Consider the following 23,666-nt stretch of genomic DNA (forward strand, 5'->3'; position numbering starts at 1 on the left):
AAATAAAAATTATTACAGCTGTATTATTATTAACTGCTGGAGTTACCTTCGGCCGCCTGAGGAAGTGAGTTTTCGAAGATCAGGCCCTCAAATCTGGCACCAAGCTCATGGTCTACAGGGCTGCAGTGATACACACACACACCCGCCCCCCCCCACCCCCCGTATGGCTCAGAGACGTGGACCAGATACAGTAGACACCTCAAATCGCTGGAGAAATACAACCAACGATGTCTCCGCAAGATCTTGTAAATCCCCTGGGAGGACAGATGCACCAACATCAGTGTTCTCGATCAGGCCAACATCAAAGCACTGACCACACTCAACCAGCTCCGTTGGGCGGGCCACATTGTTAGCATGCCAAAGCAAGCGCTCTTCTCTGAACTCCAACACAGCAAGCGAGCTCCAGGTGGGCAGAGGAAACCTTTCAAGGACATCCTCAAAGCCTCCTTGATAAAATGCAACATCCTTCCGACATCTGGGAATCCCTGGCCGAAGACCGCCCTAAGTGGAGGAAGAGCATCCGGAAGGGCGCTGAGCACCTCAAGTCTCGTCACCGAGAGCATGCAGAAAGCAAGCGGAAGAAGCGTGCGGCAAGCCAGTCCCACCCACCCTTTCCTTCAACGACTGTCTGTAATAGATACTGTAATTCTCGCATTGGACTGTAGTCACCCAAGAACTCAAAAAAAAAGTGGAAGAAAGTTTTCCTCAATTTCGAGGGACTGCCTATGATTATTATTAACTTTAGTGCGAGGCTGGGAGCAGGGGGTGGGGAAATTCCAAAAAACATTTTCAAGACCCTTAATTAACTAATTGCTGCAAAAAAATTTTACAAATAAAAACTTTAACTTACTTTTTTTTTTGCAGGTTTTCTGACTTACCGCTGCCAGCAAGGGGGTGTCCGGGGCGCGGCGTACTGGTCGGGTGAAACATAGAAAATAGGTGCAGGAGTAGGCCATTCGGCCCTTCGAGCCTGCACCACCATTCAATATGATCATGGCTGATCATGCAACTTCAGTACCCCATTCCTGCTTTCTCTCCATACCCCTTGATCCCTTTAGCCATAAGGGATAAATGCCGAAACCCGATCGCAAACGCAATTGGAGTCATTCCATGTCGGCGCACTTCTCCCGGCGGTACTTGGAAGTGCCGCTGCAAACAGGTACCCGAGGATTCCGCCCGGGCTTTGCGACCGGGTTTTCACCGCAGAGGGTCAAATCGCGGCAAAAACCCAGTCGCAAACCTCTCAAAAATCCAGCCCAAGGGATGCCTGTGCTTGCGAAAATCGCACCACCACACCAACGCCGTAAATATGCAGTCTCCAGAGAATACAACCACTACATCAGCAAAGACATACCGATCCAGACCGACGCAAACAACCTACCACCAATCCATCTGAAATCTAGACGGCCATTTTGGACAGTCACCAAATCAGCATTCTCCCCTCAGCCTTGGTGACCGATGGCAAAATGGTAAGAAAAACTGTGACATACCAAATAAATTCCCAGACCCTACAGTACAACAAGGAGGATCAAACCTTCCTTGCAAACAGTGGACAAGCATCAACCGCTTCAGAACTGGTCATGGTAGATGCTGCCACCTTCTCCTTAGCTGGAAGATTAAAGCATCCCCCATCGTGTGGAGTTCCTAATCAGACCCTGGAGCACATCATTGTACACTGCCCTCAGGAAATTTGCAGGCAGCCTACAAGATATCCACAAGCTGTTACACAAGAAGCTTTGGCCTGGATATCTGACATAGATATTGACATTTGAGTTGCTACTACCATATGAAAGACGACTGAAGCCAGATATCACTATAATCATTCCAACATCGGTACCGGTATGTACATTCGATGCAACACTCACATTTAAGAGTTACAAAAGTACAGAGTGACAAAAATAAAACATATTTAAGTATTGCAAGAAAAAAAAAGTTTATTTACTGATAACACTAGCTACAGCAAAAGCATTTACAAGTGGCCAACACAGCCAGATTTTAGCTGAACTTACTGAACAATTTATATTTATATTAGCACCTTTATTGTAGTTATATATTCTAAAGAATGTTACAGATGTGAAAACAGACACCAATCAGTACAAGAGTTAGGGGAGATGATTAAAGACGCAATGGGAGAGACATACCAAAGCAGAGCTGCAGATCATAGGCCCAAGTGGTCAAGAGTGTAGCCCAGAAACTTAAGCCTGTTACCGATGCTGGGGAGGTGGGGATGGAGGGAAGATGCAAAGAGGCCACATTGGAAGAGCAGATGACACACAGGTTTAGGAGTAGTCGGAGAGGAATGAAGCAGTGAAGGGGTGTAAAAAATTACGGCAAAGATTTTGAATGTAATCTATTAGAGGACAGGGAACCAATGGAGATTGGCAAGGACAGCAGTGATAGCTGTAAGGAGTTAGCATGGAAGAAGCATGGTGGAGTTTGGGCACGTTAGGTTTTATGTAGGATAGAACACAGGAGGCTGCTGAAGAAAAGTCAAGCTGAGAGATCAAAATGGCATGGATGCACGTTTCAGCAAGGACCAAGGCAAAGGCGGAGACAGGTATTTTTGGAGCTGTGGATAAGATGAGGCTTAAAATTCAGCTCACTTTGGAGAGGATGTGCACCAATCAGCAGGCTATTCCAGGAACCGAGCCCATTAGATGATTGTGCAATCTCTTGTGAAGTCTGACTAAACACCCCAAAGCACTTTTAAAGCATAAAGCAACTCCATTAAGTATTTGCCTACAACTGTTTGATACGATTTTTTTTAAATGGAACGTTTTTAAAATATATATTTGTCTGTACTAAGTACAGGGAACAGTATGCAATTCAAGCAACTGCCACATTTGCCCATGTAATAACACTGATGACACTTCAAAAGTAATCCATCAGATGTAAAGCACGTTGCGACGTCCTGATGACATGATAGGCGCTTTATAAATTCAAGTTCTCTCATTTCAGTGCCAGGATATTACATACTCTTTCATATTTCCAAGGTAAATTCTCTCATTGCAAACAGTAAACTCTGTAATGCCGTGGAGGAACAGGAGTTTGCAAGGATTACAATGCCCCAATTATATCAACTTTTAACCCAACCCCTTCACCATTAAATCTTTATTGGTTAGGCATGGGGGTATTGCTAGAAATTCATAGAATTGTGAGGTTGTGAAATTCAATTCCCAAGTTAGTGGTGCAGGCAGAACCTATGTCAACATTCAAGATTGGATTGGATAGATGGATGAAGGAAAGAAAAGAAGTGGAAGGGATATGGGAGTAAAGTGGGTAAATGCGATCAGAACTATTTGCTCATGTGGTGAGTAAACACCAACATGGACTAGCTGGGACGAATGGCCTGTTTTAGTGTTGCATTTTCCATGTATTCCAATGCAATTTTTGCACAACCTCGCCTCAAAAAGCACCACATATAAAAAGTCAGTAAAACTTCACCTGCATTTACATAAATCACCATGCCATTAACAGGATTAAAACTCAAACCTTGTTGGAGCCTTAACCCGAGGTCTAAGCCTCTCAGCCACAGTAGCCAATTATAGTAGGATATTTACAACAGTGCATAATTATTCCCCAGCAGATAACTATTTAGTCTACACTCACATTCCAGCAAAGCCTGTGACTTACACACGATTATGGTGACAACATTGTGTGCATTCAAAAGAAACTATATGAAATTATGGATCATACCATGACAGGCAATAGGATTGATCTATTGCACAAAACATACTAGGTATGACCCAAGCCATACCTTTTGATAATAGGTCGACAACCAAATCGGCAAAAGCTGCTGGTCCAGGTAGTCTTTATTCAGAATTCTTAAAAGCACTGGAACCCAAAGCAAAGAGATGGTTGACCTCCTTCTTCTGAGGGACTGGCAACTGATAAAATTCCACCAATTTGGAGGGAGACTAAAATAATCCTGAAGCAGGGGAAGAATGCTTTTGAAGTTTCCAGCTAATGCCCGATCATAAAATGCTGGGGCAGCTACGACTCCATAGGCTCGCCCCCATCATCAAGCTTACCACCCCTAAGGAGCAATCGGGCTTCCGGAGCGGCCGTAACTTCGGCAAGCATGTGGTAGCTTTAACAATGCACATCGAAGCAGGCTTCCAGCGCCAGACCTCCATAACACTCGTGGACCTGTCAGCAGCGTATGACAGTTTGGAAGCACGGACTGTTTTTCAAGCTATCCATCATTTCACCCTGCAGATCAACAATCCATCTTCTCAACTCCATGCTTAGCAACCGACGCTTCTATGTGCACTCTGGCACCCAGAAGAGCAGATATAGGACATTGAACAACGTTCTCCCACAGGGTTCTGTCCTGGTAGCCATATTATTCAAGGTTTACACCAGTGACCTGCCAGAAACAGAGTCCCGCAAGTTCGGATACATTGATGACATTGCCTTAGCCACGCAAAACATGATTCTGCTCATCACCCAAGAGACTCTGACCAGTGATTTACAGAGGATGTAGGCCTACTTCTGCCGATGGTGACCGGCCAAAGCCGCAATAGACTGTCACCTCGACATTCCACCTCAACACCCATCAAGCAAACCAAGCTTTGAAAGTCTCCTTTTGAGGCGCAGAGGTAAACTATGCCAAAAAAAAATCCTATTTATGAGTCGCACTTGATCGCACCCGGTCACATAGACAACATCTCCAGAACCTTGGGAAGAAACTCAAGAATAGGGTCAACTTGATCCAGAAACTCAGTGGATCTACATGGGGAGCAGACACTCAAACCCTCCGTACAGCAGCACTCGCCCTGGCCGACTTGAACAACCTACCACCAACTCAAATCCAAAAGGCCATTTTAGACCGTCACCAAAGCCCTTCAGCGATCTCCCCTCAGCCTTGATGACAGATAGTGAAATGCTTGGAAGAACTGTGTCGAGGAGGTGCGTGGAGAGGCGTGAGTTCCGGGGTCAGCGAGAGGCCTATAAAGGCCCAACGCAGCAGCAGTCGGGAGCAGCGTCGAGGAGGTGCGTGGAGAGGCCTACCAGTGCAGCTACAGGGAGAAGGCAAAAAAGTAGAAAGAAACAGAAAGATGACGTCACAGCCAAGGGGGTAACTGATTGGCTGGTGATTGGTGAGTAGTTTTTCATTTTTCTCTTCTATAACCGTGAGTAAACTTTAGCATTGTTGTTGCTTAGCTAAGGGTTAAGTCATGGCAGGACAGCTCCGTCACGTGTTATGCTCCTCCTGTACCATGTGGGAACTCAGGGACGACACCAGTGTTCCTGACGACTACGTGTGCGGGAAGTGTATCCGCCTCCAGCTCCTGACGGACCGCATTGCGGAGTTGGAGCTGAGGGTGGATTCACTCTGGAGCATCCACGATGCTGGGAATGACGTGAGTAGCACGTGTAGCGAGTTGGTCGTACCGCAGGTAAAGGGTCCACAGCCAGATAGGGAATGGAAGACCAGCAGGAAGAGCAGTGCAAGGAAGGTAGTGCAGGGGTCCCCTGTGGTCATCCCCCTGCAAAACAGATACACTGCTTTGGGTACTGTTGGGGGGATGACTCATCAGGGGAGGGCAGCAGCAGCAGCCAAGTTCATGGCACCGTGGCTGGCTCTGTTGCACAGGAGGGCAGGAAAGAGTGGGAGAGCGATAGTAATAGGAGATTCAATTGTAAGGGGAATAGATAGGCGTTTCTGCGGCCGCAACCGAGACTCCAGGATGGTATGTTGCCTCCCTGGTGCAAGGGTCAAGGATGTCTCAGAGCGGGTGCAGGACATTCTAAAAAGGGAGGGAGAACAGCCAGTTGTCGTGGTGCACATTGGTACCAACGACATAGGTAAAAAAAGGGATGAGGTCCTACGAAACTAATTTAAGGAGCTAGGGGCTAAATTAAAAAGTAGGACCTCAAAAGTAGTAATCTCAGGATTGCTACCAGTGCAATAGTTAGGAAGGACATTAGCTTGGATGATGTGGAATCTATATGGGTAGAGCTGCAGAACACCAAAGGGCAAAAAAACGTTAGTGGGAGTTGTGTACAGACCTCCAAACAGATAGTAGTAGTGATGTTGGGGAGGGCATCCATCAGGAAATATGGGTGCATGCAATAAAGGTGCAGCAGTTATAATGGGTGACTTTAATATGCACATAGATTGGGCTAACCAAACTGGAAGCAATACAGTGGAGGAGAATTTCCTGGAGTGCATAAGGGATGGTTTTCTTGACCAATATGTCGAGGAACCAACTAGGGGGGAGGCCATCTTAGACTGGGTGTTGTGTAATGAGAGAGGATTAATTAGCAATCTCGTTGTGCGAGGCCCCTTGGGGAAGAGTGACCATAATATCGTGGAATTCTGCATTAGGATGGAGAATGAAACAGTTAATTCAGAGACCATGGTCCAGAACTTAAAGAAGGGTAACTTTGAAGGTATGAGGCGTGAATTGGCTGGGATAGATTGGCGAATGATACTTAAGGGGTTGACTGTGGATGGGCAATGGCAGACATTTAGAGACCGCATGGATGAACTACAACAATTGTACATTCTTGTCTGGCGTAAAAATAAAAAAGGGAAGGTGGCTCAACCGTGGCTATCAAGGGAAATCAGGGATAGTATTAAAGCCAAGGAAGTGGCATAGAAATTGGCCAGAAATAGCAGCAAACCCAGGGACTGGGAGAAATTTAGAACTCAGAGGAGGACAAAGGGTTTGATTAGGGCAGGGAAAATGGAGTACAAGAAGAAGCTTGCAGGGAACATTAAGACGGATTGCAAAACTTTCTATAGATATGTAAAGAGAAAAAGGTTAGTAAAGACAAACGTAGGTCCCCTGCAGTCAGAATCAGGGGAAGTCATAACGGGGAACAAAGAAATGGCGGACCAATTGAACAAGTACTTTGGTTCGGTATTCACTAAGGAGGACACAAACAACCTTCCGGATATAAAAGGGGTCAGAGGGTCTAGTAAGGAGGAGGAACTGAGGGAAATCCTTATTAGTCAGGAAATTGTGTTGGGGAAATTGATGGGATTGAAGGCCGATAAATCCCCAGGGCCTGATGGACTGCATCCCAGAGTACTTAAGGAGGTGGCCTTGGAAATAGCGGATGCATTGACTGTCATTTTCCAACATTCCATTGACTCTGGATCAGTTCCTAACGAGTGGAGGGTAGCCAATGTAATCCCACTTTTTAAAAAAGGAGGGAGAGAGAAAACAGGGAATTATAGACCGGTCAGCCTGACATCAGTAATGGGTAAAATGATGGAATCAATTATTAAGGATGTCATAGCAGCGCATTTGGAAAGAGGTGACATGATAGGTCCAAGTCAGCATGGATTTGTGAAAGGGAAATCATGCTTGACAAATCTTCTGGAATTTTTTGAGGATGTTTCCAGAAGAGTGAACAAGGGAGAACCAGTTGATGTGGTATATTTGGACTTTCAACAAGATCCCACACAAGAGATTAATGTGCAAAGTTAAAGCACATGGGATTGGGGGTAGTGTGCTGACATGGATTGAGAACTGGTTGGCAGACAGGAAGCAAAGAGTAGGAGTAAATGGGGACTTTTCAGAATAGCAGGCAGTGACTAGTGGGGTACCGCAAGGTTCTGTGCTGGGGCCCCAGCTGTTTACACTGTACATTAATGATTTAGACGAGGGGATGAAATGTAGTATCTCCAAATTTGCAGATGACACTAAGTTGGGTGGCAGTGTGAGCTGCGAGGAGGATGCTATGAGGCTGCAGAGCGACTTGGATAGGTTAGGTGAGTGGGCAAATGCATGGCAGATGAAGTATAATGTGGATAAATGTGAGGTTATCCACTTTGGTGGTAAAAACAGAGAGACAGACTATTATCTGAATGGTGATAGATTAGGAAAAGGGGAGGTGCAAAGAGACCTGGGTGTCATGGTACATCAGTCATTGAAGGTTGGCATGCAGGTACAGCAGGCGGTTAAGAAAGCAAATGGCATGTTGGCCTTTATCGCGAGGGGATTTGAGTACAGGGGCAGGGAGGTGTTGCTACAGTTGTACAGGGCCTTGGTGAGGCCACACCTGGAGTATTGTGTACAGTTTTGGTTTCCTAACCTGAGGAAGGACATTCTTGCTATTGAGGGAGTGCAGCAAAGGTTCACCAGACTGATTCCCGGGATGGCGGGACTGACATATCAAGAAAGACTGGATCAACTGGGCTTGTATTCACTGGAGTTCAGAAGAATGAGAGGGGACCTCATAGAAACGTTTAAAATTCTGATGGGTTTAGACAGGTTAGATGCAGGAAGAATGTTCCCAATGTTGGGGAAGTCCAGAACCAGGGGTCACAGTCTAAGGATAAGGGGTAAGCCATTTAGGACCGAGATGAGGAGAAACTTCTTCACCCAGAGAGTGGTGAACCTGTGGAATTCTCTACCACAGAAAGTTGTTGAGGCCAATTCACTAAATATATTCAAAAAGGAGTTAGATGAAGTCCTTACTACTCGGGGGATCAAGGGTTATGGCGAGAAAGCAGGAATGGGGTACTGAAGTTGCATGTTCAGCCATGAACTCATTGAATGGCGGTGCATGCTCGAAGGGCCGAATGGCCTACTCCTGTACCTATTTTCTATGTTTCTATGACATATACGATGGATTCCTTATAGTGGACCCCATGCTACAACGTGAAGGATCAAACTTTCCTCTCAAAACAGTGAACAACCATCAACCGCCTCAGAACTGGTCATGGTAGATGCTGCCACTTTCTCCAGAGGTGGAATATTAAAGCATCCCCATCATGCAACTGTTAAGCTCCTAATCAGACCCTGAAGCACATCATTGGACACTGCCCTCAGAGGAAATTCGCAAGCAGCCTACAAGATATCCACGCTGTTACACCGGAAGCTTTGGCCTGGATATCCAACTTAGATATTGACATTTGATTTGCTACTACATACAAAAGATGATAATATGCTGTTTCACATGAGAAAGATATCTGCATATACTGTATTTATGTTAGTATGTTTTGGTAACATTAACGTAGCTTTGGAAGATTAGTATTGAAGTCTAACCACTGCTGACAATATTCTCCAAGTGTAAAGGAAATACTGGGCTCTGTACAAGAACAATATTTACTATTGGTAAAACACCATTACTGAGAGTTGTGGAAGGAATAATGCATCCAGAAACTGGTCATTGTTCCTACTGCACAGTAATGTACACTGCTCATAATTAAACCCATCTTATACTGGTCAATTTATTTAAATGCACAGTTCTACTATCACACAATGCATTACAGACAGCTCCCTGTGTAATTCTTGATTAGTACAAACTGCACTCCTGTGAAGATCAGGATTTTTGAATTATTATAGAGCAGTAATAATGCAATAAAACTCTGTTTGGGATAATCAGTGAAAGACAGCAATATTACAATTTCCACGATCAAAACTTTTACTGGACATTCTTCAAATCAGGAACAAAAACTGAAAGTAATTATATATACAATGCAGTTCACAACAGTGAAGCGTTAAGTTAACCCTCCTCCACATTCAACTATCTTCAAACTAAATACATTCTCTTACACATTAAAAAGTATAAACACAAGTGTACTGTTTGGCCACTATTTATCCTCCAACCAACATCACTAAAACAGATTTTCTGGTCTTTGTTTTTCATTGCTGTTTGTGGGAGCTTGTGCACAAATTGACTCCTGCATTTCCTACATTACAACAAATATTTATATAACGCCTTTAACGGAGTAAAACATTCCAAGGTGCTTCACAGGAGAATTATAAAACAAAAAATTTGACACCAAGCCACATAAGGAGAAATTAGGGCAGATGACCCAAAGCTTGGTCAAAGAGGTAGGTTTTAAGGTGTGTCTTAAAGTGAGGAAAGAGAGGTAAAGTGGCAGAGAGGTTGAGTCAGGGAATTCCAGTGCTTAGTACCAAGGCAACAGAAGGCACGGCTACCAATAGTTACAACGTTAAAACAGTGACTAGACTTCAAACGTACTTCATTGGCTGTAAAGCACTTTGGGACAAGCCGAGGTTGTGAAAGGCGCTATATAAATGCAAGTCTTTCTTTTTATTGAGAAGTTCATACCAGTAATCAGACTACTCAAACTTCACTTTCACTGTTTATATCATTTGAACTCATTGATACAAATGCTTTATAATGCACTCCTTGGCTTCTATTATATAATCACCACAATCCAAATGTTTTAAACTTCAAGTTCTAAATTTTACAAAATTAATAAATCTATTTATTGTACACATTAAAACTTTTTCCCAGCAGCAAGTAATTACTCACCTTTCTGCTTGCTCCACCAAGAGATACCTTGGGCCTTGTTTTGAAATCGCCTTCAAAGCTGAACATGTCTGTACGTTATCCCATCTAACAAAAGTACAGCTCCTAAATGAGAGATTACATTTCCATTTAAGCAACCATTGTTTATAATGAATATTTTAAATCTAGATTACAAAAGAGTGCACTTCAAAATCAGTTGATCAAAAAGAACATTTCTTATGTTCTTATGAACACAACACAAAAATTGGAAGTAGGCCATAGGGCCCCTCGAGCCTGCTCCACATTCAATAAGATCATGATCTTCGACCTCAACTCCATATTCCCGCCCGAACCCTATATCCCTTCATTACTCCAGAGTCCAAGCTAAACATCTTTGCTAATAAGCAGTAAGTACCTAATGGTGGAAATAAACAGAAAAAAGGATTTCCCCTGAGAACAGGAAATCATCAATTGCTTAGCATGACAGTGCAAATTTACAAAATATTATGCTATTTTAGCTGTACAAGTACAACACATGCTTAACGATTTAAGGACACGAGATTACAATATCACAACACTTATTTTCTTCTCTGGGTCTGCAAATGCACTTTATTTAAACTGGAAGCAATTCTAAAAATCAACCATGTCTCTATACAAATTGATTTCACATATGCACACACACACGATATGAGACACACATTAAAATAATGCTCGGTAAAACAAAATTAAATCTTCATGCTCTAAGGTGTGCTAAATGCTGATGAATCACAACCAGTGTACTAAACCAAAATGTCTTGTTGGGAGTCTGTTATAACAGCAACCAAATAGAAACATAGAAAATAGGTGCAGGAGTAGGCTATTCAGCCCTTCGAGCATGCACCACCATTCAATAAGATCATAGCTGATCATTCACCTCAGTACCCCCTTCCTGCTTTCTCTCCATACCCCTTGATCCCATTAGCCATAAGGGCCATATCTAACTCCCTCTTGAATATATCCAATGAACTGGCATCAACAACTCTCTGCGGCAGGGAATTCCACAGGTTAACAACTCTGAGTGAAGAAGTTTCTCCTCATCTCAGTCCTAAATGGCCTACCCCTTATCCCAAGACTGTGTCCCCTGGCTCTGGACTTCCCCAACATCGGGAACATTCTTCCCGTATCTAACCTGTCCAGTCCAGTCAGAATCTTATACGTTTCTATGAGATCCCCTCTCATCCTTCTAAACTCCAGTGTATAAAGGCCCAGTTGATTTAGTCTTTCCTCATATGTCAGTCCAGTCATTCCAGGAATCAGTCTGGTGAACCTTCGCTGCACTCCCTCAATAGCAAGAACATCCTTCCTCAGATTAGGAGTGCAAAACTGAACACAATATTCCAGGTGAGGCCTCACTAAGGCCCTGTACAACTGCAGTAAGACCTCCCTGCTCCTATACTCAAATCCCCTAGCCATGAACGCCAACATACCATTTGCCTTCTTCACCTGCATGCCAACTTTCAATGACTGATGTACCATGATACCCAGGTCTCATTGCACCTCCCCTTTTCCTAATCTGCCACCATTCAGATAATATTCTGCCTTTGTGTTTTTGCCACCAAAGGGGGTAACCTCACATTTATCCACATTATACTGCATCTGCCATGCATTTGCCCATTCACCTAACCTGTCCAAATCATCCTGCAGCCTCTTAGCATCCTCCTCACAGCTCACACCACCACCCAGTTTAGTGTCATCTGCAAACTTGGAGATATTACACTCAATTCCTGCATCCAAATCATTAATGTATATTGTAAAGAGCTGGGGTCCCAGCACTGAGCCCTGCAGCACTCCACTAACTGCCTCCCATTCCGAAAAGGATCAGTTTATCCCGACTCTCTGCCAACCAATTCTCTATTCCACGCCAGTACATTACCCCCAATACCATGTGCTTTGATTTTGCACACCAATCTCTTATGTGGGACCTTGTCAAAGGCCTTTTGAAAGTCCAAATACACCACATCCACTGGTTCTCCCTTGTCCACTCTACTAATTACATCCTCAAAAAATTCTAGAAGATTTGGTCAAGCATGATTTACCTTTCACAAATCCATGCTGACTTGGACTGATCCTGTCACTGCTTTCCAAATGTGCTGCTATTTCATCCTTAATAATTGCTTCCAACATTTTCCCCACTACTGATGTCAGGCTTACCGGTCTATAATTTCCCGTTTTCTCTCTCCCTCCTTTTTTAAAAAGTGGTGTTACATTAGCTACCCTCCAGTCCATAAGAACTGATCCAGGGTCAATAGACTGTTGGAAAATGATCACCAATGCATCCACTATTTCTAGGGCTTTAGTACTCTGGGATGCAAACAATCAGGCCCCGGGGATTTGTCGGCCTTCAATTCCATCAATTTCCCCAACACAATTTCACTCCTAATAAGGATATCCTTCAGTTGCTCCTTCTCACTAGACCCTCGGTCCCCTAGTACATCCGGAAGATCATTTGCATCTTCCTTCGTGAAGACAGAACCAAAGTATTTGTTCAATTGGTCTGCCATTTTTTTGTTCCCCATTATAAATTCACCTGAGTCTGACTGCAAGGGACCTACATTTATCTTCACTAATCTTTTTCTCTACACATATCTATAGAAGCTTTTGCAGTCAGTTTTTATGTTCCAGGCAAACTTCCTCTCGTACTCTATTTTCCCCCTCCTAATTAAACCCTTTGTCCTCCTCTGCTGAATTCTAAATTTCTCCCAGTCCTCAGGTTTGCTGCTTTTTCTGGCCAACTTATATGTCTCTTCCTTGGATCTAACACTATCCTTAATTTCCCTTGTTAGCCACGGTTGAGCCACCTTCCCAGTTTTATTTTTACTCCAGACAGGGCTGTACAATTGTTGAAGTTCATCCATGTGATCTATAAATGTTTGCCATTGTCTATCCACCGTCAACCCCTTAAGTATCATTTGCCAGTCTATTCTAGCCAATTTACGCCTCATGCCGTCGAAGTTAGCTTTCCTTAAGTTTAGGACCCTAGTTTCTGAATTAACTGTGTCACTCTCCATCTTAATAAAGAATTCTACCATATTAAGGTCACTCTTCCCCAAGAGGCCTCGCACAACAAGATTGCTAATTTGTGTAGCTTACAGAAATGGGGAGGGGGTGGGGGTAGAGAGAGAGAGGTCGAGATTGTTTACAACTACACAAGTCGAGGGGCAAAGATATAAACCACCGAGCAGAGTGTTGCAGTGATTTGTAACCAAACAAACAAAAAAAAAAAGAGAGCCTCCCTCTGTTTGACTGGTAATAGGCCGTAGTGTCGAGGCCTGGACAGTGGAGTGAATTGTCAGCCAGCAACTGGGCTTTTATCCTTCTGTTCCCCCAATCACCACCACCACCACCATCTCTTCTCTTTATGACTCAGCAGGACGCAAAATAACTAAAACATTTAAAGACAAGGGGAGTTTCTACAAAATAAAAAAAACACACATCTTGCTTCAAAACCCCTGTCATTTAAATGTTTTTTTTTAAAAAGCTGATTATTTTTTATAAAACACGCAAAAGATTTTTATGGAAGTTAAAAGCTGAAAAGACGATGACAGAGCCTCTCCTTTCATTTCCACTCCCCCCCCTCAACACCCAACCACCCCACCATCCCGACCACCGCCCCCATGCCTGCTCACTCTCTCACTCTCTCTCCCCCCACGGCCCGGCTCCTTTACCTGACGCACCAGCTGCCGTCTATAACTGAAACCAACTGCACGCGCGGAAGCGGTCACCTCCAGCTCGCGTTCCTCACCCAGGAAGTCCCGCCTTCCCCTGGCCCGCGTGACGCCACAAAGCCTTCCGTCGAGCGATTGGCTCAGCGCCACGTCCATTGCACGCAACGCACGTCACGCGCTCCTTTACGGTCCGTCCCCGTCCTCCCTCCCCCGCGCCTGGAGATTCTCGTTCCTACCCCCACGTCCCCACTCCCTCACCGCCGCTTGCCACCGACAGATCAAAATCTAGACGCAAGAAAAGAGAGAGTGGGCGCGTCGACAAGAAGCCAGCCTTTATACGAAGGTTTTAACGTGGCGTTGTTTGTGAATTGTTTGGTGCCGATTGTAAATGTTCGTGTGCCGGCATTCTCTCCCTCTTCCCCCTCCCCGCTCCACTGCCGCAAGTTTGAACCCAACTGTTTTGGAAGCGATTGTCAGAGCGACGGTGATGTCATCGGTTACGCAGCCGGAAGGCGGGACACGCTTGCGCGCGACCTTTGACCCAGTTTTTTTTCTGACCTCCCTACCCCAATCCAGTTCTTCACTAATGCTGCCTCGCATCTGGAATCTTCCAAATTTGGAGCGTATTGGATGGGAAAATATCGACATCCATTTGACTGATGCACATTTGACCGGGTAGATACTGGGAGGATGTTTCCCCCCCTGGCTGGAGGGTCCAGAACTAGGGGGGTCAGAGCCTCAGGATAAAGTGCAGTATCCCCACTGACACCTGGGAGTTCCTGGCCCAAAACCGCCCTAAGTGGAGGAAGTGCATCTGAGAGGCCGCTGAGCACCTCGAGTCTCGTCGCCGAGAGCATGCAGAAAGCAAGCACAGACAGTGAAAGGAACGTGCGGCAAACCAGGCTCCCCCTTTCCCTTTCCACCTGTGACAGAGACTGTAATTCCTCAATTGGACTCTGCTGTCATCTGAGAGCTCACTTTTAGAGTGCAAGCAAGTCTTCCTCAATTTTGAAGGACTGCCTGTGATGATGATGAAAGGGTCACAAGAACATAAGAATTAGGACAAAGACTTGAAAAATTAACTTTGTTTCTCTCCACAGATGCTGCCTGACCCGCTGAGATTTCCTAGCTTTTCTGTTTTGATTTCAAATTCCAGCATCCGCAGTATTTTGCTTTTGTATGAGAATTAGGAGCTGGAGTAGGCCATATCGAGCCCACTGCGTCATTCAATAAGATCATGTCTGATCTTCGACCTCAATTCCACTTTCCTGCCCGACCCCCATTGAGTCCAAAAATCTATCTTGGCCATGAATATACTCAACCACTCAGCATCCACAGCCTTTTGGGGCAGTGAATTCCAAAGATTCACAATCCTCTGAATGAAGGAATTTCTCCTCATCTCAGGCTTAATTTGGCCAACCACTTATCCTGAGATAAAAACAGAAAATGTTGGAAATACTCAGCAGTCAGGCAGCATCTGTAGAGAGAGAAACAGAGTTAACGTTCTAGAATTTCAGAATTGCAACTCCTTTCTTCAGTCTTCAGTTCCTCTTAAAAATTCACACTTTTCTTCATCTAGCCATTTCTTTATTTATTTCCCCTATTTTTTTCTCTTTTTAGCCTATATGGTGTCTTAGACTGCAGGCAATTTACCTAAATTCCTTAGTTTAAAAAATCTGCAACACAGTACATAAACTATGTGTTTACACTGCTTTGTATCACTTGAGGGAACTAAAGAAATGTATTTTTCATTCATTGTATCAATGTGAATACAATAACTTGCAGTTCTCTAACATTCCTCAAGTGGAGTAAAACAACTAGACATTAAAGAGGAAAAACAGAGTACAGGGCTCGAGGCAAGGTTTTTGAAAGTAGTAGCGGATGTGGCAAGAGTGCATATGGGGACATAAAGCTGGAGCAGATTACCAAGGCAGGTGCAACCTGGCCAAGACGAGATTTGAAAGCAAGGTGAGAATTTTAAGTCAACTCACTTGGGCTCATGGAATCTGTGGATCTTGGAGTGGACAAAAGGTGTTGGGAGTCAAGATGGAGTGGTCAAATGTGAGTGAGAACACAACCATAGAATGGTTACAGCATGGAAGAAGGCAATTTGACTCGTCGAGCCCATGCCAGCTCTCTGCGAGAGCACTTCAGCTAGTCCCATTCCCCCGCCCTTTCCCTGTAGCCCTGCAAATTTTTTTGCTTCATGTACTTATCCAAGTCCCTTTTGAAAGCAGTGATTGAGTCTGCCTCCAATACCCTTTCAGACAGTGCATTCCAGATCATAACCACTCGCTGCGTAAAAAAGTTTTTTCTTATGTCGCCTTTGGCTCTTTTCCCAATCACCTTAAATCTGAGTCCTCTGGTTCTCAACCCTTCTACCAATGAGAACAGTTTCGCTCTCTCTACTCTGTCCAGACCTCATGATTTTGAACATCTCTATCAACTCTCCTCTCAATCTTCTCTGCTCTAAGGAGAATAACCCCAGCTTCTCCAGTCTATTCACATAACTGAATTCCCTGAACCCGGGAATCATTCTCGTAATTCTTTTCTGCACCCTCTCTACTACTTCTTCTTCTTAGGCAGTCCCTCAAATCGAGGATGACTTGCTTCCACGCAAAAAAAGGATTTCAATGAGTTCACAGGTGTTTCAATGAAGGATCTAATATTCCAGATCCCGAACTGCATATTGAAGGGTGCAAGATGCTTGTGCATGGATTTTTTTAATGTGTGGTGGCCGTTGCACACCAGTCACCACACGGGCTTGACAGAGCTAGGTCTTGTTCCAGTGGCAAGGGTTAACCAAGACAACTGGAGACCAGCTCTGCTGCATGGACCTAGTGTGCACACGTATCACATTTGGGAAGCCAGTAGTAAGAATGTTTGCAGAGATGGAAGAGAGTGGTCTTGTTAACAGAGCAGATATAGGGCAGAACACAAAAGTACAAGAAATAGCAGGCAATTTGACCCCTTGAGCCTGCTCCGCCATTTAATAAGATCGTGGCTGATCTGATCATGGTCTCAGTTCCACTTCCCTGCCCGCTCCCCATAACCCTTTATTCCCTTATCGCTCCAAAATCTGTCTCTATCTCCACCTTAAATATATTCAATGACCCAGCTTCCACAGCTCTCTGGGGCAGAGAATTCTACAGATTTACAAGCCTCTGAGAGGAAAAATTCCTTCTCATCTCAGTTTTAAATGGGCGGCGCCTTATTCTGAGATTATGCCCCCTAATTTTAGTTTCCCCCATGATTGAAAATATACTCTCTGCATTCAACTTGTCCAGCCCTCTCATTATCTTATATGTTTCAATAAGATTACCTCTCATTCTTCCAATGAGTATAGACTCAACCTATCTTCAAAAGTCAACCCCCTCATCTCCGGAATGAACCAAGTGAACCTTCCCTGAACAGCCTCCAATGCATGTATATCCTTTAAATACGGAGACCAAAACTGCACACAGTACTCCAGGTGTGGCCTCAGCGATACCCTGTACAGTTGTAGCAATAAAGGCCAACATTCCATTTGCCTTCCTGATTACTTGCTGTACCTGCATGCTAACTTTTTGTGTTTCATGCACAAGGACACCCAGGTCCCTCTGTACTGAAGCACTTTGCAATTTTTCTCCATTTAAATTATAATTTGCTTTTCTATTTTTTCTGCCAAAGTGGATAACCTCACATTTTCCTACATTATACTCCATCTGCCAAATTTTTGCCCACTCATTTAGCCTGTCTATATCCCTTTGCAGATTTTTTGTGTCCTCACAATTTGCTTTCCCACCCATCTTTGTATCATCAGCAAACTTGGCTGCATGACACTCTGTCCTTCATTCAAAGTATTAATCTAGATTGTACATAGTTGAGGACCCAGCACCGATCCCTGCGGCACCCCACTAGTTACTGTTTGCCAACTGGAAAATGACCCGTTTATCCCAACTTTCTGTTTTCTGTTAGTTAGCCAATCCTCAATCCATGCTAATAAATTACCCCCAACCCCGTGAACTTTTATCTTGCGTGACCTTTTATGTGGCACCTTATCAAATGCCTTCTGGAAATTCAAATACACCACATCCACTGGTTCCCCCTTATCCACCCTGCTCATTCTATCCTCAAAGAACTCCAGCAAGTTTGTCAAACATGATTTCCCTTTCATAAAACCAAGCTGACTCTGCTTGATTCAATTATGCTTTTCCAAATGTCCTGCTACTATTTCCTTAATAATGGACTCCAGCATTTTTCCAATGACAGATGTCGAGGAGGCGTCGGAGAGGCGGAGCAGCAGAGTCGGGAGGCCTACAAAAGGCCCATCATTCGGGAGGCACCAGCGGGAGGTCGAGGAGGCATCGGAGAGGTGGAGCAGCAGAATCGGGAGGCCTACAAAAGGCCCATCAGTCGGGAGGCGCTAGCGGGAGGTCAAGGAGGCGTCAGAGAGGCGGAGCAGCAGAGTCGGGAGGCCTACAAAAGGCCCATCAGTCGGGAGGTGCCAGCGGAAGGTCGAGGAGGCGTCGGAAAGGCGGAGCAGCAGAGTCGGGAGGCCTACAAAAGGCCCATCAGTTGGGAGGTGCCAGCGGAAGGTCGAGGAGGCGTCGGAGAGGCGGAGCAGCAGAGTCGGGAGGCCTACAAAAGGCCCATCAGTCGGGAGGTGCCAGCGGAAGGTCGAGGAGGCTAGCCGGTGCAGTTGCAGCAGGGAGGCAAAAAAGAAGTAGAAAGAAATCGAAAGGGAACGTCATAGCCAACGGGGTAAGTGATTGGCTGGTGATTGGTAAGTAGCTTTTTTTTTTAACCAGTAAGTAACCTTTAGCATTGTTGTTGCCAAATTAAGTTAATCTAAGGGTTAAGTCATGGCAGGACAGCTTGGACACGTGTTATGCTCCTCCTGTAATATGTGGGAAGTCGGGGACGCTTCCGGTGTCCCTGACGACTACGTGTGCGGGAAGTGTATCCGCCTGCAGCTCCTGACGGACCGCATTGCGGCACTGGAGCTGCCGATGGATTCATTCTGGAGCATCCACGATGCTGAGAATGATGTGAATAGCACGTTTAGTGAGTTGGTCTTACCGCAGGTAAAGGATACAGCAGATAGGGAATGGGTGACCAACAGGAAGAGCAGTGCAAGGAAGGTAGTGCAGGGGTCCTCTGCGGTCATCCTCCTGAAAAACAGATACATCGCTTTGGGTACTGTTAAGGGGGATGACTCATCAGGGGAGAGCAGCAGCAGCCAAGTTCATGGCACCGAGGGTGGCTCTGCTGCACAGGAGGGCAGGAAAAAGAGTGGGAGAGCTATAGTGATAGGGGATTCGATTGTAAGGGGAATAGATAGACGTTTCTGCGGCCGCAACCGAGACTCCGGGATGGTATGTTGCCTCCCTGGTGCAAGGGTCAAGGATGTCTTGGAGCGCGTGCAGGACATTCTGAAAAGGGAGGGTGAACAGCCAGTTGTCATGGTGCATATAGGTACCAACGATATAGGTAAAAAATGGGATGAGGTCCTACGGAGCTGGGAGCTAAATTAAAAAGTAGGACCTCAATAGTAGTAATCTCAGGATTGCTACCAGTGCCACGTGCTAGTCAGAGTAGGAATCGCAGGATAGCTCAGATGAATACGTGGCTTGAGGAGTGGTGCAGAAGGGAGGGATTCAAATTCTTGGGACATTGGAACCGGTTCTGGGGGAGGTGGGACCAGTACAAACCGGACGGTCTGCACCTGGGCAGGACCGGAACCAATGTCCTGGGGGAGTGTTTGCGAGTGCTGTTGGGGAGAAGTTAAACTAACATGGCAGAGGGACGGAAACCTATGCAGAGAGACAGAGGGAAATAAAATGGAGGCAGAAGCAAAAGATAGAAAGGAGAATAGTAAAAGTGGAGGGCAGAGAAACCCAAGGCAAAAAACAAAAAGGGCCACATTACAGCAAAATTCTAAAGAGGCAAAGTGTGTTAAAAATACAAGCCTGAAGGCTCTGTGTCTCAATGCGAGGAGTATTCGTAATAAGGTGGATGAATTAACTGCGCCGATAGCAGTTAACGGAGATGATGTAATTGCCATCATGGAGACATGGCTCCAGGGTGACCAAGGCTAGGAACTCAACATCCAGGGGTATTCAACATTTAGGAAGGATAGACAGAGAGGAAAAGGAGACGGGGTGGCATTGCTGGTTAAAGAGAAAATTAATGCAATAGTAAGGAGGGACATTAGCCTGGATGATGTAGAATTGGTATGGGTGGAGCTGCGGAATACCAAAGGGCAGAAAACACTAGTGGGAATTGTGTACAGACCACCAAACAGTAGTAGTGAGGTTGGGGACAGCATCAAACAAGAAATAAGGGATGTGTGCAATAAAGGTACAGCAGTTATCATGGGCGACTTTAGTCTACATATTGATTGGGCTAACCAAACTGGTAGCAATGCGGTGGAGGAGGATTTCCTGGAGTGTATTAGGGATGGTTTTCTTGACCAATATGTTGAGGAACCAACTAGAGAGCTGGCCATCCTAGACTGGGTGATGTGTAATGAGAAGGGACTAATTAGCAATCATGTTGTGCGAGGCCCCTTGGGGAAGAGTGACCATAACATGGTAGAATTCTTTATTAAGATGGAGAGTGACACAGTTAATTCGGAAACTAGGGTCCTGAGGTTAAGGAAAGATAACTTCTATGGTATGAGTCGTGAATTGGCTAGAATAGATTGGCAAATGATACTTAAAAGGGTTCACAGTGGATAAGCAATGGCAAACATTTAAAGATCGCATGGATGAACTTCAGCAATTGTACATCCCTGTCTGGAGTAAAAATAAAACTGGGAAGGTGGCTCAACCATGGCTAACAAGGGAAATTAAGGATAGTATTAAAACCAAGGAAGAGGCATATAAATTGGATTTAAAAAAAGCAACAAACCTGAGGACTGAGAGAAATTTAGAATTCAACAAAGGAGGACTAAGGGTTTAATTAAGAGGGGAAAAATAGAGTACGAGAGGAAGCTTGCAGGGAACATAAAAACTGACTGTAAAAGCTTCTATAAATATGTGAAGAGAAAAAGATTAGTGAAGACAAACGTAGGTCCCTTGCAGTCGGATTCAGGTGAATTTATAATGAGGAACAAAGAAATGGCAGACCAATTGAACAAATACTTCGGTTCTGTCTTCACGAAGGAAGACACAAATAACCTTACGGATGTACTAGGGAACAGTGGGTCTCGTGAGAAGGAGGAACTGAAGGATATCCTTATTAGGTGGGAAATTGTGTTAGGGAAATTGATGGGATTGAAGGCCGATAAATCCCCGGGGCATGATCGTCTGCATCCCAGAGTACTTACGGAAGTGGCCCAAGAAATAGTGGATGCATTGGTGGTCATTTTCCAACAGTCTATCGACTCTGGATCAGTTCCTATAGACTGGAGGGTAGCTAATGTAACACCACTTTTTTAAAAAAGGAGGGAGAGAGAAAACGGGTAATTATAGACCAGTTAGCCTGACATCAGTCGTGGGGAAAATGTTGGAATTAATCATTAAGGATGAAATAGCAGCGCATTTGGAAAGCAGTGACAGGATCGGTCCAAGTCAGCATGGATTTATGAAAGGGAAATCATGCTTGACGAATCTTCTGGAATTTTTTGAGGATGTAACTAGCAGAGTGGACAAGGGAGAACCAGTGGATGTGGTGTATTTGGACTTTCAAAAGGCTTTTGACAAGGTCCCGCACAAGAGATTGGTGTGCAAAATCAAAGCCCATGGTATTGGGGGTAATGTATTGACGTGGATAGAGAACTGGTTGGCAGACAGGAAGCAGAGAGTCAGGATAAACGGGCCCTTTTCAGAATGGCAGGCAGTGACTAGTGGAGTGCCGCAGGGCTCTGTGCTGGGACCCCAGCTCTTTACAATATACATTAATGATTTAGATGAAGGAATTAAGTGTAATATCTCCAACTTTGCAGATGACACTAAACTGGGTGGCGATGTGAGCTGTGAGGAGGACGCTAAGAGGATGCAGGGTGACTTGGAGAGGTTGGATGAGTGGGCAAATGCATGGCAGATGCAGTATAATGTGGATAAATGAGGTTATCAATTTTGGGGGCAAAAACACAAAGGCAGAATATTATCTGAATGGCAGCAGATTAGGAAAAGGGAAGGTGCAACGAGACCTGGGTGTCATGGTTCATCAGTCATTGAAAGTTGGCATGCAGGTACAGCAGGCGGTTAAGAAGGCAAATGGTATGTTGGCCTTCATAGCTAGGGGATTTGAGTATAGGAGCAGGGAGGTCTTACTGCAGTTGTACAGGGCCTTGGTGAGGCCTCACCTGGAATATTGTGTTCAGTTTTGGTCTCCTAATCTGAGGAAGGATGTTCTTGCTATTGAGGGAGTGCAGCGAAGGTTCACCAGACTGATTCCAGGGATGGCTGGACTGACATATGAGGAGAGACTGGATCAACTGGATCTTTATTCAGTGGAGTTTAGAAGGATGAGAGGGGATCTAAAAGAAACATATAAGATTCTGACGGAACTGGACAGGTTAGATGCGGGAAGAATGTTCCCGATGTTGGGGAAGTCCAGAACCAGGGGACATAGTCTTAGGATAAGGGGTAGGCCATTTAGGACTGAGATGAGGAGAAACTTCTTCACTCAGAGAATTGTGAACCTGTGGAATTCTCTACCGCAGAGAGTTGTTGATGCCAGTTCATTGGATATATTCAAGAGGGAGGTAGATATGGCTCTTACAGCTAAACAGCAGGAAAGGAGTACTAAGGGAATGATCAGCCATGATCTTATTGAATGGCGGTGCAGGCTCGAAGGGCCGAATGGCATACTCCTGCCCCTATTTTCTATGTTAGGCAAACCGATCTAAAGCTTTCTGTCTGCACTCTTTTTTTTAAATAGGGGCATTACATTTGCGGTTTTCCAATCCGCTGGGACCTCCCCAGAATGCAAGGAATTTTGATAGATTACAACCAATGCATCCACTATCACAGCAGCCACTTCTTTTAGGACCCTAGGATGCAGGCCTTCAGGTCCAGGGGCTCCAGGCCTCATTACAACCTTCGCCCAAACATGAACAAAAGAGCTGAATTCCAGGGGTGAGGTGAGAGTGACTACCCTCGACATCAAGGTAGCATTTGACCCAGTGTGGCATCAAGGAGCCCTAGTAAAATTGAAGTCAATGGGAATCAGGAGGGAAACTCTCCCCTGGCTGGATTCATACCTAGCACATAGGACGGTAGTTGTTGAAAGTCAATCATCCCAGCCCCAAGACATCATTGCAGGAATTCCTCAGGGCAGTATCCTAGGCCCAACCATCTTCAGTTGCTTCAACAATGACTTTCCCTCCATCATAAGGTCAGAAGTGGGGATGTTCGCTGATGATTGCACAGTGAAAGAATAAAGACTTGGATTTATATACCGCCTTTCACGAGCACCAGACGTCTCAAAGCGCATTACAGCATTGGAGTGTAGTCACTGTTGTAATGTGGGAAACATGACAGCGAATTTGCATACAAGCAAGCTGTCACAAACCGCAATGTGATAATGAACAGATAATCTGTTTTTGTTATGTTGATTGAGGGATAAATATTGGCCAGGGCACCGGGGATAACTCCCCTGCTCTTCTTCGAAATAGTGTCCATGGGATATTTTACGTCCACTTGAGAGAGCAGACAGGGCCTCGGTTTAATGTCTCATTCGAAAGATGGCACCTCCAGCAATGCAGCGCTCTCTCAGCACTGCTCTAGAATGTCAGCCTAGATTTTT

The 23,666-nt window shown here is 45.0% G+C and overlaps 2 protein-coding genes across 7 annotated transcripts in view; one reads left to right on the top strand and one right to left on the bottom strand.

Annotated features, from left to right (window-relative positions):
* The window catches only part of ube3c (ubiquitin protein ligase E3C), a 231,689-nt gene extending 217,341 nt beyond the window's left edge, over positions 1 to 14,348 (bottom strand). For 2 of the 6 annotated variants that reach the window (XM_070881632.1, XM_070881627.1), the window contains exons 1-2: positions 13,929 to 14,009; positions 10,249 to 10,350 (exon numbers count right to left, since the gene is read on the bottom strand). In XM_070881632.1, the coding sequence (XP_070737733.1) occupies positions 10,249 to 10,314 (66 nt within the window). In that variant the 5' untranslated portion in view covers positions 10,315 to 10,350; positions 13,929 to 14,009. Of the gene's footprint in view, positions 1 to 10,248; positions 10,351 to 12,299; positions 12,447 to 13,928; positions 14,010 to 14,164 lie in introns of those variants that run through there. The other 4 variants (XM_070881630.1, XM_070881631.1, XM_070881628.1 and 1 more) reach the window with 4 other exon arrangements.
* The window catches only part of mnx1 (motor neuron and pancreas homeobox 1), a 94,121-nt gene continuing 84,606 nt past the window's right edge, over positions 14,152 to 23,666 (top strand). The window contains exon 1 of the mRNA XM_070881633.1: positions 14,152 to 14,271. The gene's annotated coding sequence lies outside the window, so the exon portion shown is untranslated. The remainder of the gene's footprint in view (positions 14,272 to 23,666) is intronic.

The sequence above is a fragment of the Pristiophorus japonicus genome, chromosome 5, assembly GCF_044704955.1.
Source record: "Pristiophorus japonicus isolate sPriJap1 chromosome 5, sPriJap1.hap1, whole genome shotgun sequence".
Taxonomy (NCBI): Eukaryota; Metazoa; Chordata; class Chondrichthyes; family Pristiophoridae; genus Pristiophorus; species Pristiophorus japonicus.